The sequence below is a fragment of the Apodemus sylvaticus genome, chromosome 4 (assembly GCF_947179515.1).
Source record: "Apodemus sylvaticus chromosome 4, mApoSyl1.1, whole genome shotgun sequence".
NCBI classification, from domain to species: domain Eukaryota; kingdom Metazoa; phylum Chordata; class Mammalia; order Rodentia; family Muridae; genus Apodemus; species Apodemus sylvaticus.
The window spans coordinates 71,165,875-71,183,886 of NC_067475.1; the positions used below are offsets into that span (position 1 = coordinate 71,165,875).

The window sequence follows — 18,012 nt, forward strand, 5'->3', positions numbered from 1 at the left end:
CTGTTTGGGCCGAACACACACACACACATAAGCTACTAATGCTATGTTTTCCATGCAGACAGGAGACTAGCATGGCTGTCCTCTCAGAGGCTCTACCTACCAACAGCTAACTGAAATGCAGTTACAGCTAAGCATTGGATTGTAGTAGGGGAACCCTATGGATGAGTTAGGCGAAGGATTAAAGGAACTAAAGGAGATGGCAACTCTAAAAAAAATGACCAGTATCACCTAATCTGGACTTTCGGGGGCCACCAGAGACTAAGCCACTAACCAGAGAGCATACATGAAATTGTCTGATGCCCCAAGCACAAATGAAGTACAGGCATACCTTGTCTGGCCTCAGTGGAAGAGGATGTGCCTAATCCTATAGAGACTTAATGCCCCAGGGAGGGGGAATGCATGGGGAGCACCCTCTCAGAGGCAAAGGAGATGGGGGAGGGCTGAAAAACTGTGAGGGGAGCACTGCAGTGAGGCAGAATTTCAGATGAAAATTAATAAAATAAAAATTGAAAAAAGGAGAATCCAGCCAGGCAGTGGTGCCGCACACCTTTAATCCCAGCATTTGGGAGGCAGAGACAGGCAGATTTCAGAGTTTGAGGCCAGCCTGGTCTACAAAGTGAGTTCCAGGACAGCCAGGGCTACACAGAGAAACCCTGTCTCAAAAAACCAGAAAGACACACACACACACACACACACAGAGAGAGAGAGAGAGAGAGAGAGAGAGAGAGAGAGAGAGAGAGAGACAGAGAGAGACAGAGACAGAGAGAGACAGAGACAGAGACAGAGAGACAGAGAGATACAGAAAGAGAAGCATTTATGATATTCCAGAACCATTCTTCTAATTGGCTCTGAAGAAGGATTTCCTAGGAGGGAAGTACAAGACTACCACCGACCAAATTGGGAGGAGTGATCACAAGGTCTGTGCTTCTGATTGGAATAACACACAGGAAAGAAGAAAGACATCTTCAGAGTTTTGGGGCTCTGATTCCTGACCACCATACAGGAGCTCTTCTACATGCCCTCCATTTGGTGAACACTCAGACTCTTGACCAGTTAAGGAAAACATCCCTTCCCTGATCAGGTTTATGGCAGAAATCAGTGTAAAAGCCAGCACAGGAGTAAATAATAGCTTTGCAGATATTGACATGATACCTTCATTTATGGAAGTCTGAAGTATCAGTAAGCAAAGTACCCTGGTGATGGCTCTTCTTGTCTAGACTACCTGTGGACTCATGTAACATATAAAATGGAGGGATCATCTTTTAAAAGCTTGTTTTGCCTAAATTGAAATAGATAGATCCAGTTCAAACACAGATTCTTAGGGTTGAAAATCACACACCTTTAATCTGAGTCTTCAGGCAGTAAAACAAACACCTTTAATCCAGAAGCTGAGACGTGAAGACACACCCTTAATAGGGCCACGCCTTCTACTGGAGGCCTATATAAGCATATGAAGAAGGAGACTTTGTGTCTTTGCCCGCCTGCTCTCATCTTACTAGCAAGCCCATTTCTTCACTGGCATTAGACTCTACTTCAGAATACCAGCATATACTGAAGAAAACCTGAGACTTCAAACCTCGTGGACTAAGTAAGTACTGACTGTAGTCATTGTTATATTAGTTGAATTTATGTTGTTCTCATATATCCTCTTTCTATTTATATAAAGGAATTAATTCTGTATGTTCAATAAACACACACAGATATATACTCAGAGAGAGAGAGAAAGAGAGAGAGAAGACAGAGAGGGGGGAAGAGAGACACAGAGAACCAGAGACAGTTACACAGAGACAGAGAGAAAAACAGCAGAGAGAAAGAATTTAGGAGAAATCTAAAATAAAATCTAAAGAGTATATATAATTGTATGTATCAGGATGAAGAATCAATAAATGCTAGTTCTTCTTTTCAGATCAATGTTAACCTCCAAACTACCGCCAACAGAAATGTCAGGGGACATGGAAGCCAAGGGCTCCACACAGATCAGTGTAAAAAACATCTGCTATGAGTGGACCATTAGCAACTTCTCATTTTGCATGGATGGAATTCAGAAAGAGATTAGAAGCCCAGAGTTCTCATTAGAGGACAATGAGGAAGTGGCATGGTGTTTGAGAGTATACCCAAATGGAGTTGATAAAGAAAGCAAAGATTACCTGTCAGTTGACCTGGGATTGCTCAGCTGTCCCGTGTGCCCAGTTTGGGCAAAGTTTGAGTTCTGGATCATAAATTCCCAAGGAGAGAAATGTCAAAGTAGGAAGAACCCCAGTGTTGTAAGCTTTTGGCAATACCAACACAGGGGATTCAAAGAGTTCATCCTTCGAGATTTCCTCCTCTCCCATCAGCATTTACTTCTCCCTGAAGACCAGCTCACCATCTGCTGCAAGGTGAGCATAGCGGGAGCCATCTTCAGCATGCCTGGACAGAACATGACACCTGCAATCAAGGATCCAAGGCATGTGTTGGCAGATGACCTAGGGAAGCTTTGGGAGAATTCCATCTTCACAGACTGCTCCCTATTGGTGGGTGGCCATGAATTCAGGGCTCACAAGGCCATCCTAGCAGCTCGCTCTCCAGTTTTCAGAGCCATGTTTGAACATGAAATGCAGGAGAGACTGAAAAACCTCGTTGAGATTCATGACTTGGATCCCCAAGTCTTCCAGGAGATGATGGGCTTCATCTACACATGGAAGGCACCAAACCTCAAGAGCTACTCCATGGCCTCTGGTCTGCTGGCAGCTGCTGACAGGTATGGCCTGGACGGCTTGAAGGCCATGTGTGAGGATGCCCTCTGCAGGATCCTCTCTGTGGAGAATGCTGCAAACACTCTCATCCTGGCTGACCTCCACAGCACACAGTGGCTGAAGACTCAGGCCCTGGATTTCATTACAGATTTTGCCTATGAGGTCTCTAAGACCTCAGGGTGGAAGTCATTGGTGGAGTCACATCCCCCCTTGGTGGCTGAAGCCTTCTGCTCCCTGGCTTCTGCACAGTGTCCTTCTTTGGAGCCATGATTTAAATGCCTAAAGTGATCTCAGAAGATGGACAGCTGTGACCTGTACCTCTTCTGCAACAGCAACAACCAGCTTTTTTACCAATGACTTCTGCTTAGACAATGGTATTGAGGGAGCATTTGCACTTTATCAGGGGAATGGCAGCATGGTGGCTCAGGATTTAAAACACCTGCAATATATTATACATACTGAAATGGTAGGTGTGCAATAGGCAGCACTGCAGTCTGGGACACTCTACATGACATCTATGATGTTAATGTTCCTGTTTGAATTTGTCTGATTTTTGGAAACTGAGATTCAATTTAGAGTGGGTCCTAGGCAGAGAACAACTGTGTTTCTTTGGAGAAACACTTCTGCCTTGGACTAAACAGAAGAGATGACTGTGGCCATTGGCAAGGAGAAATCAACCATGATTGCTTCCTCATCAGAGAAGGAAAGACAATGAAGAGTTTCTGTTTAAACATTCAAGGTTCAGGGAACTCGGCTTCAAAAGCAATTACTGCTCTCTCAGAGAACTCTAGCTAAGTTCGCAGCACACATAGGAGAGTTTTCCACAACCTGAAACTGGTGAATCAGAGGATCTGAGGCCCTCCTCTTGTCTCCATGGCCACAAAGAACTCTGTAGACAAAACCTTAACCAAATAAAATACAAGATGAAAAAAACTTTTGAAATCAGTCTGTGGTTTCCAGAGATGTTTATTTCAGAGAAGTAACATGTAGTCCGAGCAGCCTAGCTCAGCTGTGGATGTTTGAACAGAGCCCTCACTCTCCTACCAATATTAGAAACCCTTGGTCTTTTTCCTTGGAATTTAATGTTGGAAAATGAGAACTCCACCCTCATGCTCTTTTTTTTGTTTTTCATGTACTTCTTCAATTTTACCAGAAAATATAACTCCACTTTCAATCAACATAGAAATATTTTTTATTCGAAATATTTTTTATTTACATTTCAAATGATTTCCTCTTTTCTATCCCCCCACTCCCTGAAAGTCCCATAAGCCCCCTTCTCTTCCCCCTGTCCTCCCACCCACCCCTTCCCACTTCCCCGGTCTGGTTTTGCCAAATAGTGCTTCATTGAGTCTTTCCAAACCAAGGGGCCACTCCTCCTTTATTCTTGTACCTCATTTGATGTGTGGATTATGTTTTGGGTATTCCAATTTTCTAGGTTAATATCCACTTATTAGTGAGTGCATACCATGATTCACCTTTTGAGTCTGGGTTACCTCACTTAGTATGATGTTCTCTAGCTCCATCCAGGAATGGGCATGCTATTGAGATGTGAGCAGGAAGCTAAAGAAAAAAGCTTCCTTCTTCTTAATGCTTATTGTGGGTCTCCAGTAGAAGGTGTGGCCTAGTTAAGGGAGTGTCTTCTAGTCTGAAGATCTGGATTAAGGGTATGTGTTTTTCTGCCTCAAGACTCAGACTAAAGGTATATGTTTTTCTCAGATTAAATGTATATGTTTTTCGACCAGAAGAATCTGTATTAGAACTGGATCTATATACTTCAACTTAAGAAAAAAAATTAGCTGGGCACTGCTGGCACATGCCTTTAATCCCAGCACTTAGGAGGCAGAGGCAGGCAGATTTCTGAGTTCGAGGCCAGCCTGGTTTACAAAGTGAGTTCCAGGACAGCCAGGGCTACACAGAGAAACCCTGTCTTGAAAAAAGCCAAAAAAAAAAAAAAAAAAAAAAAAAAAAAAAAAAAAAAGGAAAAGGCATGCCTTCTACTTTTGGATGTCCACAATAAGTGCAGACTAGAAGAATAACCATCACCAAATAATATACTTTGCTTATTTGGGACAATCTTGCATAAATAAAGAGATCATGTAAATCTCTGCACAGATACTATTTACACATGCACTGGTCTTACAGATTGCTACCATAAACATGATCAGGGAAGGGGTGCTTTCCTTAACTGCTCAGGAGTCTGAGTGTTCACAAAATGTAAGGCATTTGGAAGAGCTCCTGTATGGTGGGCAGGATCAGAGCCCCAAACCTCTGAAGATGGCTCTATACTTTCCTGTGTTTTATTCCATTTAGACTTTGTACTTCCCCTCAGGGTCTTCAGGGCCCCCTTACCTCCTTCCTCTGAAACTATCTGTTTTAGGCACCTCCTGCAGTCTTCTGGTTTTTCCTTGACTGCCAACAGACTTTTTGATGAGTCTGGAGTCTGTTGCTTCTGGCCACTTAACTTTTTTCTCTTTTGTAGTCTTCTTTTATTAAATACTCTCTCTGCCACTATCACTAAATCTCTCAAACACATTTCCCTAACCTCTAAACCCTCTGCAGGTTTGTTTTTAATATGCTGCCTAATTAATAAAAGCTAGATCAACAGCTGTCTTTGCTTCTGCTTTCTGTGGGGTGTGTATTAATTACAAAATCCACATTATTCATTGATACAATTTAGCTAACAAGAATAGTTATCCAGGATCAGAAACTTGAACACCAAAAAGTAAGACTAGAGAATGCAGATATTCCTGATGCATGGTCAAATCTTTGAAGTTCAGACTCCATTTTTAAAAATCTGTTCAAATTAACATCCTGGCACCTAGCATTAGTTTCCAAGTTGCCCCTCAACAAAACCTAAGCCTAGCTTCACTCTCTAAGCCAATCTCCAATAAGACCAGCATCTTCAATTTACACCCTCAACAAGACCAGGTTATTCCACCAACACACCTGTACCCCCAGATTACAAAACCACCCCCTGCCTAATGACCACCAATGCAGAGGGGAACAGAAGTTAAATTTATGTTAGCCAGGTGGTGGTGGAGCACGCCTTTAATCCCAGCACTTGTGAGGAGGAGGCAAGCAGATTTCTGAGTTTGAGGCCAGCCTGGTCTACAAAGTGAGTTCCAGGACATCCAGGACTACGCAGAGAAACCCTGTCTTGGAGGAACAGGGAGAGGGAATAGGGCTTATAAGACTTGGGGGAGTGTGGACACAGAAAGGGGGAAATAATTTGAAATGTAAATAAAGACTACATCAAATAAAAAATGAAAGAAAAAATAACTCCCCAAAAGATCAACTCTGAAGCTAAAGAGGTGCCCTGAAAATGATATTCAAGAGACAGAGGCAGAAGAACCTAAACTGAAGTGGTACCCTAGGATACACAGTGGGGCTGTTCTGGGAAAATAAGTTTATTTGAATTGATGTCATTCTTCATAAATAAATTAATATCTAAAACAAACAAACAAACACACAAACATTAAATGAAAGAAAAAACAATGACAGAGGTTGAGCAATTATTTAAAAAAAAAACAGTTGAGCTATCTGTACCATGGAGCTGGGGCTGCTCCACAGCCCTCTGTGCACAGGTCCCACCAGAAGAGAGCTGGGCTCCCGGAGTTCTGACACAGGCTTACAGGACCACAGGAGGTACAAGCTCCAGTCAGAAACACAGAAACAACAGAACTATGTAACACCAAAAGTAACAAGATGGTGAAAGGCAAGCACAAGAACCCTACCAACAAAAACCAAGGCTACTTAGCATCATCAGAAGCCAGTTCTCCCACCACAGCAAGTTCTGGATAACTGAATATACCACAGAGCAAGATTTGAATTTAAAATCACATTGCGTGAGGCTGATAGAGGACTTCAAGACCAACTCACTGATAAGTGGATATTAGCCTAGAAGCTCAGAATACCCAAGATACAATTCACAGACCACATGAAGCTCAAGAAGAAAGAAGACCAAAGTGTAGATACTTTGATTCTTCTTAGAAGGGGTACAAAATACCCATGGGAAGAAATACAAAGTGTGGAGCAGAGAGTAAAAGAATAGATATCCATAGACTGCCCCACTTGTGGATCCATCCCATATGCAGTTAACAAACCCAGGCACTATTGTGGATGCCAATAAGTGCTTGCTGACAGGAGCCAGATATAACTCTCTTCTGAGAGGCTTTGCCAGTGCCTGACAAATACAGAGGGGGATGCACACAGCTAACCATTGAACTGAGCAAAGGGTTTCAATGGAGGAACTAGAGAAAGGACCCAAGGAGCTGAAGGTGTTTGCAACCCCATAGGATGAGCAACAATATGAACCAACCAGTAAGCCCAGAGTTCTCAGGGACTTAAGCACAAATGAGAGAGTACACATGGAAGAAACGATGACTCCAGACACATGGGTAACAGAGGACAGCCTGAACAGAAATCAATGAGAGGAGAGACCCTTGGACCCTTGAAGGCTCATTGCCTCAGGGTACACCTACCAGATCAGGGAAGCTGCAGTGGGTGGGTTAGTGAGCAGAGGGAGGTGATGGAATAGACGTTTTCAGAGGGGCATTGAGCAAAGAGGACATTTGAAATGTAAATAAAGAAGATATTTAAGTAAAATTGAAAAAAAAATAAATAATGGCAAAAAGCCAGAACACAAAACCTGGCTCACTCACTCTGCTGCAATCCACGCTGGAAGCCAATGTTTTGAGATGGTTCACCTGACAATCTACTCCATCTACCAGCTTCTGGAGGTCATGGAGGAGCCACTCCTATGATGTTTCAGAAAGCAGAATCCTTGAACCAGAACATTGATTACTTGCAGTGAAAATTTGCATGTAATGCTGTTTGGGCCGAACACAAACACACACACACATACGCTACTAATGCTATGTTTTCCATGCAGACAGGAGACTAGCATGGCTGTCCTCTCAGAGGCTCTACCTACCAACAGCTAACTGAAATGCAGTTACAGCTAAGCATTGGATTGTAGTAGGGGAACCCTATGGATGAGTTAGGCGAAGGATTAAAGGAACTAAAGGAGATGGCAACTCTAAAAAAAATGACCAGTATCACCTAATCTGGACTTTTGGGGGCCACCAGAGACTAAGACACTAACCAGTGAGCATACATGAACTTGTCTGATGCCCCAAGCACAAATGAAGTACAGGCATACCTTGTCTGGCCTCAGTGGAAGAGGATGTGCCTAATCCTATAGAGACTTAATGCCCCAGGGAGGGGGAATGCATGGGGAGCACCCTCTCAGAGGCAAAGGAGATGGGGGAGGGCTGAAAAACTGTGAGGGGAGCACTGCAGTGAGGCAGAATTTCAGATGAAAATTAATAAAATAAAAATTGAAAAAAGGAGAATCCAGCCAGGCAGTGGTGCCACACACCTTTAATCCCAGCACTTGGGAGGCAGAGACAGGCAGATTTCAGAGTTTGAGGCCAGCCTGGTCTACAAAGTGAGTTCCAGGACAGCCAGGGCTACACAGAGAAACCCTGTCTCAAAAAGCCAGAAAGACACACACACACACACACACACACACAGAGAGAGAGAGAGAGAGAGAGAGAGAGAGAGAGAGACAGAGAGAGACAGAGAGACAGAGAGACAGAGAGAAACAGAAAGAGAAGCATTTATGATATTCCAGAACCACTGTTCTAATTGGCTCTGAAGAAGGATTTCCTAGGAGGGAAGTACAAGACTACCACCGACCAAATTGGGAGGAGTGATCACAAGGTCTGTGCTTCTGATTGGAATAACACACAGGAAAGAAGAAAGACATCTTCGGAGTTTTGGGGCTCTGATTCCTGACCACCATACAGGAGCTCTTCTACATGCCCTCCATTTGGTGAACACTCAGACTCTTGACCAGTTAAGGAAAACATCCCTTCCCTGATCAGGTTTATGGCAGAAATCAGTGTAAAAACCAGCACAGGAGTAAATAATAGCTTTGCAGATATTGACATGATACCTTCATTTATGGAAGTCTGAAGTATCAGTAAGCAAAGTACACTGGTGATGGCTCTTCTTGTCTAGACTACCTGTAGACTCATGTAACATATAAACTGGAGGGGTCATCTTTTAAAAGCTTGTTTTGCTTAAATTGAAATAGATAGATTCAGTTCAAACACAGATTCTTAGGGTTGAAAATCACACACCTTTAATCTGAGTCTTCAGGCAGTAAAACAAACACCTTTAATCCAGAAGCTGAGACGTGAAGACACATCCTTAATAGGGCCACGCCTTCTACTGGAGGCCTATATAAGCATATGAAGAAGGAGACTTTGTGTCTTTGCCTGACTGCTCTCATCTTACTAGCAAGCCCATTTCCTCACTGGCATTAGACTCTACTTCAGAATACCAGCATATACTGAAGAAAACCTGAGACTTCAAACCTCGTGGACTAAGTAAGTACTGACTGTAGTCATTGTTATATTAGTTGAATTTATGTTATTCTCATATATCCTCTTTCTATTTATATAAAGGAATTAATTCTGTATGTTCAATAAACACACACAGATATACACTCAGAGAGAGAGAGAAAGAGAGAGAGAAGACAGAGAGGGGGGAAGAGAGACACAGAGAACCAGAGACAGTTACACAGAGACAGAGAGAGAAAAACAGCAGAGAGAAAGAATTTAGGAGAAATCTAAAATAAAATCTAAAGAGTATATATAATTGTATGTATCAGGATGAAGAGTCAATAAATGCTAGTTCTTCTTTTCAGATCAATGTTAACCTCCAAACTACCGCCAACAGAAATGTCAGGGGACATGGAAGCCAAGAGCTGGGGCTCCACACAGATCAGTGTAAAAAACATCTGCTGTGAGTGGACCATTAGCAACTTCTCATTTTGCATGGATGGAATTCAGAAAGAGATTAGAAGCCCAGAGTTCTCATTAGAGGCCAATGAGGAAGCAGCATGGTGTTTGAGAGTATACCCAAATGGAGTTGATAAAGAAAGCAAAGATTACCTGTCAGTTGACCTGGGATTGCTCAGCTGTCCCGTGTGCCCAGTTTGGGCAAAGTTTGAGTTCTGGATCATAAATTCCCAAGGAGAGAAATGTCAAAGTAGGAAGAACCCCAGTGTTGTAAGCTTTGGGCAATACCAACACAGGGGTTTCAAAGAGTTCATCCATCGAGATTTCCTCCTCTCCCATCATCATTTACTTCTCCCTGAAGACCAGCTCACCATCTGCTGCAAGTTGAGCATAGCGGGAGCCATCTTCAGCATGCCTGGACAGAACATGACACCTGCAATCAAGGATCCAAGGCATGTGTTGGCAGATGACCTAGGGAAGCTTTGGGAGAATTCCATCTTCACAGACTGCTCCCTATTGGTGGGTGGCCATGAATTCAGGGCTCACAAGGCCATCCTAGCAGCTCGCTCTCCAGTTTTCAGAGCCATGTTTGAACATGAAATGCAGGAGAGACTAAAAAACCTCGTTGAGATTCATGACTTGGATCCCCAAGTCTTCCAGGAGATGATGGGCTTCATCTACACAGGGAAGGCACCACACCTCAAAAGCTACTCCATGGCCGCTGGTGTGCTGGCAGCTGCTGACAGGTATGGCCTGGAGGGCTTGAAGGCCATGTGTGAGGATACCCTCTGCAGGATCCTCTCTGTGGAGAATGCTGCAAACACTCTCATCCTGGCTGACCTCCACAGCACACAGTGGCTGAAGACTCAGGCCCTGGATTTCATTACAGATTTTGCCTATGAGGTCTCTAAGACCTCAGGGTGGAAGTCATTGGTGGAGTCACATCCCCCCTTGGTGGCTGAAGCCTTCTGCTCCCTGGCTTCTGCACAGTGTCCTTCTTTGGAGCCATGATTTAAATGCCTAAAGTGATCTCAGAAGATGGACAGCTGTGACCTGCACCTCTTCTGCAACAGCAACAACCAGCTTTTTTACCAATGACTTCTGCTTAGACAATGGTATTGAGGGAGCATTTGCACTTTATCAGGGGAATGGCAGCATGGTGGCTCAGGATTTAAAACACCTGCAATATATTATACATACTGAAATGGTAGGTGAGCAATAGGCAGCACTGCAGTCTGGGACACTCTACATGACATCTATGATGTTAATGTTCCTGTTTGAATTTGTCTGATTGTTTGAAAACTGATTCAATTTAGAGCTGGCCCTAGGCAGAGAACAACTGTGTTTCTTTGGAGAAACACTTCTGCCTTGGACTGAACAGAAGAGATGACTGTGGCCATTGGCAAGGAGAAATCAACCATGATTGCTTCCTCATCAGTGAAGGAAAGACAATGAAGAATTTCTTTTTAAACATTCAAGGTTCAGGGAACTCGGCTTCAAAAGCAATTACTGCTCTCTCAGAGATCTCTTGCTAAGTTCGCTACACACACAGGAGAGTTTTTCACCACCTGAAACTGGTGAATCAGAGATCTGAGGCCCTCCTCTTGTCTCCATGGCCACAAAGAACTCTGTAGACAAAACCTTAACCAAATAAAATACAAGATGAATAAAACTTTTGAAATCAGTCTGTGCTTTCCAGAGATGTTTATTTCAGAGAAGTAACATGTAGACCAAGCAGCCTAGCTCAGCTGTGGATGTTTGAACAGAGCCCTCACTCTCCTACCAATATTAGAAACCCTTGGTCTTTTTCCTTGGAATTTAATGTTGGAAAATGAGAACTCCACCCTCATGCTCTTATGACGACTGAGAAGACTATGCCATAGTAGAGGGAGTCTAATCCTTCTGGGAGAGATGTGTTTGTGGATTAAGGCATGCAAAATCTATTAAATGTTTTGAAAACATCCAAAGGGATTTATTCATTACAGATTTGCAGGCCTGTATACCTGTTGAGGGAGAACTGGCTGGGGAAGGAGCAGAGGTACAAGTCCTTGGTCCAGAACACCAACTAAAACAAACCAGATGATAGATAACCCAGTGAACTGGAGTAAAACACCTGTAAAATACTACTGGTCTTCTTTAAAAAGGGTAAAATATCTTCCAATAATCCTTTAATCTTAATAATCTCCTTAATTAATACCTTATTCACTCATCAGAGAAGCTTCCTCCTGCAGCAGACTGGAACAAATACAGAGATTAACACCCAGACATTATGCAGAGAGAGACAGAGACAGAGACATTGGAGAGACAGAGACAAAGAAAGATCTTCATACACACAACTGTAAATGAGATGTTTCCCTTAAATCCATGCCCTCATAGTTCAGAGAGCCCTAAGGAAGATGATCAGAAGCAGGGAGGGAGACAGGGAATGGAGATTCTCAGGAAGACAATGCCCTTTGAATCCCCTTTAACTCACAGACACTGAGGCAGCAGTCCCATGGCCTCCATGGATCTGTACCAGCTGTCCTTTTCTGATGACAGACAGAAATGTAGAGGATCCATATGGGAAAGGATGTGGGAAAGAACTAGAAGAATTGAGGGAAACACTGCTCACTCAGATTATACAGTATTAATAAAGAATTCATGCTTAATTAAAGAAGGAAGAGGAGGAGCAGATGCCTGGGGAGAAAAAATAGTAGTTTTCCAAAACTTTCAGAATGAGATAAGAAGTGTTTCTAAGTAGATCTCCTCTGGTTATGTTTTAGTGCAATGCCATTAGGGACATTAAATTCAGTGGTAACCAAATATCAGGAAGAGAGAATAAAATAAAATACATAAACGTACCCTTTTTGCTCATATTCTTGGTGTCTTAGTCAGGGTTTCTATTCCTGCACAAATATTATGACCAAGAAGCAAGCTTGGAAGGAAAGGGTTTATTCAGCTTACACTGCTGCATTGCTGTTCATCACAAAAGGAAGTCAGGACTGGAACTCAAACAGGTTAGGAAGCAGGAGCTGATGCAGAGGCCCTGAATAGATGTTCCTTACTGGCTTGCTCCCCCTGGCTTGCACAGCCTGCTCTCTTATTGAACCCAAGAATACCAGCCCAGTGGTGGTACCACCCAAAAGGGGCCCTCCCCACTTGATCACTAATTGAGAAAATGCCCCACAGCTGGATCTCATGGAGGCACTTCCCCAACTGAAGCTCCTTTCTCTGTGATAACTCCAATCTGTGTCAAGTTGACACACAAAACCAGCCAGTACACTTGGCTGGTTCTCCCAATTCTGAGCAAAACCTTATCTCCCTCCTGTGGATCTCTATTGCCTCAATCAATGTTTTAGAAAAATGGTTTACTTCATGTTTAGAGTGTTGTTTCTGCATGCCTATCTGCATGTGTGCTACCCACAGAATCCAGAGGAAGGCACTAGATCCCATGAGACTGACAGCTAGACTTTTGTGAGTTGCCCATTGCTACTAGGAATGAAACCTGGTTCTATTGACTGGCAGCCAGAGCACCAAGTGCTCAGTCATCTCCTCAGGCCCTGTCCCATTTGATTCTGATTACACACCTGTGGTTGTCCTCAGCATGAGGTCGAGTTGAAGGGAAACTTGACAAGTGAATTCTGAGGAATCTGGGATACAGAGCTAACAGACCACAATCTCTTCTTTCAGGTTCATCCTCTCAGCATCAGTCTTTGGAATGAGGAATTCAGCCTCTGTCCCTATAGTTTCTCCATCTTCCCACACAGTTGTGTCCACACCATTCCCTGACTATTACTAATATTGAGAAGTTTGGGAGTCCATGAAAATATTTTATTGTCTCCTCTATTGGAAATTTTTGCAGGTTTTTGTATCTGCTGACTAGCTCTATCTTGTGTTATTGGAATTAAGAAAAAATACCATTCTGGCATAATAAATTACATTATACTGTGTAATTTAAAACCATGGAATTTATTCCTACAGTGTGAAGGTCAGGAAGGATCAACACATGCATTTCTTCATAAATGATACCTGCTCTAGGGATATAATGGTAGAAGAGCCAATTGGCAAGGACCTCCTCACTTCCTTTATACTCTTTTACTCTTTATATGGTAGAAGCTCGACAGTCAAGGCAGGCCTCAAAGCCATGGTTAAGCAGGACTTTCTCAATCTCCAAATCCTTGCTCGATCAGAAACATGTTGGGATTCCTGGATTGAATTTTTGTATGAGAGTACTTTCCTATTCCTAAGGATTAGCATATGACAAAATCACCTTACAGAGGCCCTGCTTTTCTTTCTTTTTTATTGAAAATGAGTTTTCCACACAAAATATTCAGATTACAATTTGCCTTTCCCCATCTCCTTCCAGTCCCTCCCCATCTCACTACTCACTGTACTGCTCAGGTCTCACTCCTTCCAGTTAGATGACAAGCAGAAAAACAAAACCAGGATGAAAAACAAAGAAAACACACATGAAACTTACATGCACTTACACACAAATGCATAAAGTCAATAAAACACAAAATCATGAACCAAAACATAAAAGCAAAAGTGTAGAAAAATGACTAAACAAAGCATATGAGAGAAATTAAAAAGTACAATTCAGCATTTGTGTAGGCCATCAACTCCTTGAGAGTTGGCCTACTCTTAAATATTCTTTGTATAACCAGAGTAAATCTGCTGGAAAAATAATTTTTCATTTCCAGGCAGTTATGAGTTAGAGAGAACATCTCACTCAGGGATAGGAGATAGTATAAAATTCCCCTATTCAGCTCCGGCACCTCCTCTAGACCCATGCAGAGACATATGTCTACCCTCATGTTAATACAAATAACAATATTTGACTTCTTCCTTTCTAATTTGTATACCCTTGATCTGCTTCAGTGGTCTTATTGATCAAAGACATCAAGTGCCCTATTTAATAGGTATATATACAGAGGAGACCACCTTACCTTGTCTGGATTTTAGTGGAATTTTTCAAGTTTCTCTCCATTTAAGTTGATGTTGGTTGGCTATGGGCTTGCTCTAAACTGCCTTTTTTATATTCAGTTACATCCCTGTCTCTTGGGACTTTTGTCAAGAAGGATGTTGGATTTTGTCAAAGGCTTTTTCTGCATCTAATGTGATGATTGTGAGGCTGCTGTCTCTCAGTTTGTTCACCTGGTAGATTGAAGATCTAGTGCAGAAGTTCCTGTGCCAGCTGTGCCAGCTACTCCTATACAAAGCAGGGTGGAGAACACCACAACAGGTGCAGCAACCCTTTTCACCTGGTGACCTACAGAGTCTAATTCATTGGGAATGCTTTCCCCTGTGTGGGAGGTTATTGGGGTAACTACTGTGCCAGGATACAAATATCAGATGATACATTTACAACTAGGGAATATCTGCAAGGGGTAAGTCCTGATGCACAAGCCCACCTATCATCCTCTGGAAGCAAGAGGCACTCATATTCTTAATTGGTAGGAGTTACAATGAAATTGCAGAGATGTGAACGTTCTGAGGATAACTGATTCCCAATACAGAGGCTTTCTTCTGTTACTGAAGGGTGAGCTTACCTCTCTCTGAATGCTGCCATGTACACTGAGTACTTTCTGTAGTCTGTGAATAGTTTCCAGGGAGAGCTGTTCTATCATAGTAGGTGGGCTAGGCATTTAAGCATAACCAACAGTCCTATGTCAAATCAGGACAGGAGGAGTCAATCATCTGGAACAAGCTTTCATAAATGCAGGGGTCATGATTGTGGAGTGGGTTGTTGAGACAGGAAGCCAGTAAACTTAGTGACACTTATGTTAGGGTAGGTGTGGTCATAGGCAGAGGCTAGGGCCTGAAGTCCAGCCTTGCAAGGACTTTATTGGGCCCAATAGCCAGCCAGAACCTGTCTAACAACTTGTTGGATAGAGAAGAGAGTATTTCTATTGCTTACCCTGGAATCTGTATGCATACGTAACTCCTTTTTTTGTACATGCTCTACATCCCCAAATATAGCCTGAACCCCATCCAGTGGCCTGTTTTCTTCTTTCAGTGAAGCTGAGTGTCAGGTGGCTATAAGGTGAATATGCATGAGAGAAGCGTGAAGGTTTTTCTTCTTTTTTTTTTTCTTTCATTGGATATTTTCTTTACTTACATTTCAAATGTTATCCACTTTCCAGTCTCCCCTCCGAAAACCCCCTATTCCATTCCCCTCCCCCTACCTCTATGAGAGTGCTCCCCTACCCATGCACCTACTCCAGCCTTCCTGACCAGGCATTCCCCTCTACTGGAGCATAAAACCCCCACAAGACCAAGAGCCACTTCTCCCAATGATTTCCAACAAGGCCATTCTAAACTACATATGCAGCCAGAGCCATGGGTCCCTCCATTTGTATTCTTTTGTTGGTAGCCCAACTAGCTTGATGAAATCAGATTTTAGTGAGAGTCCCAGTAGAACCTGTGCTTTCATAACCCCACTGTGCACAGTAGTAGTCCGAAGCTCCTTCACAGACTCTCTGATGGACCTGATGCTCTGGGTGCATGTAAAAATATTGTTTTGACAGGTATTTTCTCACAGAGGGGTCTAACTGGTGATACAACAAATCTTCCAGGTCAAACTATAAAAATGGGAAGCAAGTTTCAGGTGGGGGCCATGTGGCTGGCCTGATGGATGAGATTGTTTGGTCAAGGTTAACAATTATCCAAGTGAACATAAGAGCCTGATGAAGACGGTCTGTGATGGTTGTAAGATGTCAGCATAAAGGGAGCAGAATTAGGAATATTGAAGTAACAACTTCAGCAGATCAGCTGAGCGTGGCATGACTTTCCATTGTTCTAGTGCTAATTCCTTGGGAACTTCCTCTCACTCCAGGCAGGCTGAACATGGGAGCAGTGTATCCATGCCTGGATTCTATTCACTTTAACAGCTGTAGGAAAATGGGTGAGAAGGTCTTGTGATCCACTTGTTTGGTGCTTTACAGGACAGAAAAAAAAAACACATCAAATTTCCCACTATAAATCTTGGAATAGGATTGGGGAAATAGTAAGTGGGAAAGCAAAGGACAAGTTTTAATTCTGCCCTTACCCTTCTGTTACCATGGAAAGAGTGACACTTGTGTTAGCAGGGGTGCAAGCTGTACTTAAAGCCTGGGGCAGAGCATAGAGTTGGGTAGGGAGGCTAGAAGGGAAAGATCTGTGGCATCCACAAGATATAAAAAGAATGGTCAGTGAAGACTCCCACAGGTGGTGCAGTACAGAGGTTAATTGAGATTGTGGAATTAGGTGTGGTAGAACTTTAGTACAAGAAGTTCTGTAAGAAGTCTAGCTGGTATGAAGGCAGGCATGGCCTGGAGCCATGCTTCTCAAACTGTGGCTCCCTCATCCTCTGTGGTGGAGTATTGACCATTTCATGGGGGTTGGATATCAGATATCCTCTATATCAGATCTTTATAGTATAATTCATACGGGAGCCACACTACAGTAATGAAGTAGCCAACAAGTTATTTAATGGTTCTGGTTGACCACAACAGGAAGAACGGTATTAAGGGGGCACAACACTGAGAAGATGAGAAACTACTGGCCTAGGGAATATGAATACATAATGAATAAATCTCTTTGAATGTTTTCAAAATTAATAAAAGATTTTTGCATGCTTTGACCAACAAACACTTCTCTCCCAGGAGGAGGAGACTTCCTCCACACTGGTCTACACTTCTTAGTCATCATAAGAGCATGATGATGGAGCTTTTACCTAATGTAGATGCCAAGAAAAGACAATGGGTTTGTAATTCTGGTAATATAGTCTCCACGAATATCCACACCTGATCAGGGCTGATTGGACTATATGTGACTTCTCTGAACCTAAACATCTCTGGAATCCACAGACTGATTTCAAATGTTTTATTCATATTATATTTTATTGGGTTACGATTTTGTTTACAGAGTTGTTTGTGGCGATGAAGACCAGAGAAGGGCCTCAGATCCTCTGAATGACCAGTTACAGTTGGTTGAAAACTCTCCTGGGTGTGCTGGGAACTGAACCACAGTTCTCTGACAGAGCAGTAATTCCTTTTGCAGCTGAGTTCCCACAAACTGAACCTTTAAAAAGTCTTCATTGTCATATAAGTCTCAGATAAATAAATATTCATGTTTGATTTCTCCCTTTCTTTGGGCCCTGGTCATTTGTTCTGTTTGGATCAGTCCATACAGTTTCCCCCAATGAAATTCCTTTGGGCTGTGCTTATTTATGGTCAGCACCTAACTTGAATCCCAGTTTCCATCATGTCAGACAAAAACAAACAAGAACTTCAACAGGGCAGATATCATCTAGATTGTGTGAGACTCCTGTTCTGCCATTCACACCTGAAATTTTAACATAGTAGAGCTGTTTTAAATCCTGAGCCACCATGCTGCTTTCTTGAAGATGCAGTGTAAATGCTCCAGCAATACTGTACTCTAACCAGAAGTAATTGGTAACTATATTGGGTGCTGCCATTGGAAGACAGGTGATGGTCATATCTGAC

The 18,012-nt window shown here is 42.8% G+C and overlaps 2 protein-coding genes across 2 annotated transcripts; both read left to right on the plus strand.

Moving 5' to 3' along the window:
• The first annotated feature begins 1,940 nt into the window (after positions 1 to 1,940).
• On the plus strand, positions 1,941 to 3,005 carry LOC127682245 (TD and POZ domain-containing protein 1-like). The gene has a single exon (XM_052178626.1). It carries the CDS (start codon positions 1,941 to 1,943, stop codon positions 3,003 to 3,005), a length of 1,065 nt encoding a protein of 354 aa, XP_052034586.1.
• A 6,479-nt stretch (positions 3,006 to 9,484) lies between these two features.
• On the plus strand, positions 9,485 to 10,555 carry LOC127682246 (TD and POZ domain-containing protein 1-like). Its single transcript, XM_052178627.1, has one exon. It carries the CDS (start codon positions 9,485 to 9,487, stop codon positions 10,553 to 10,555), a length of 1,071 nt encoding a protein of 356 aa, XP_052034587.1.
• The last annotated feature ends 7,457 nt before the right edge of the window (positions 10,556 to 18,012 follow it).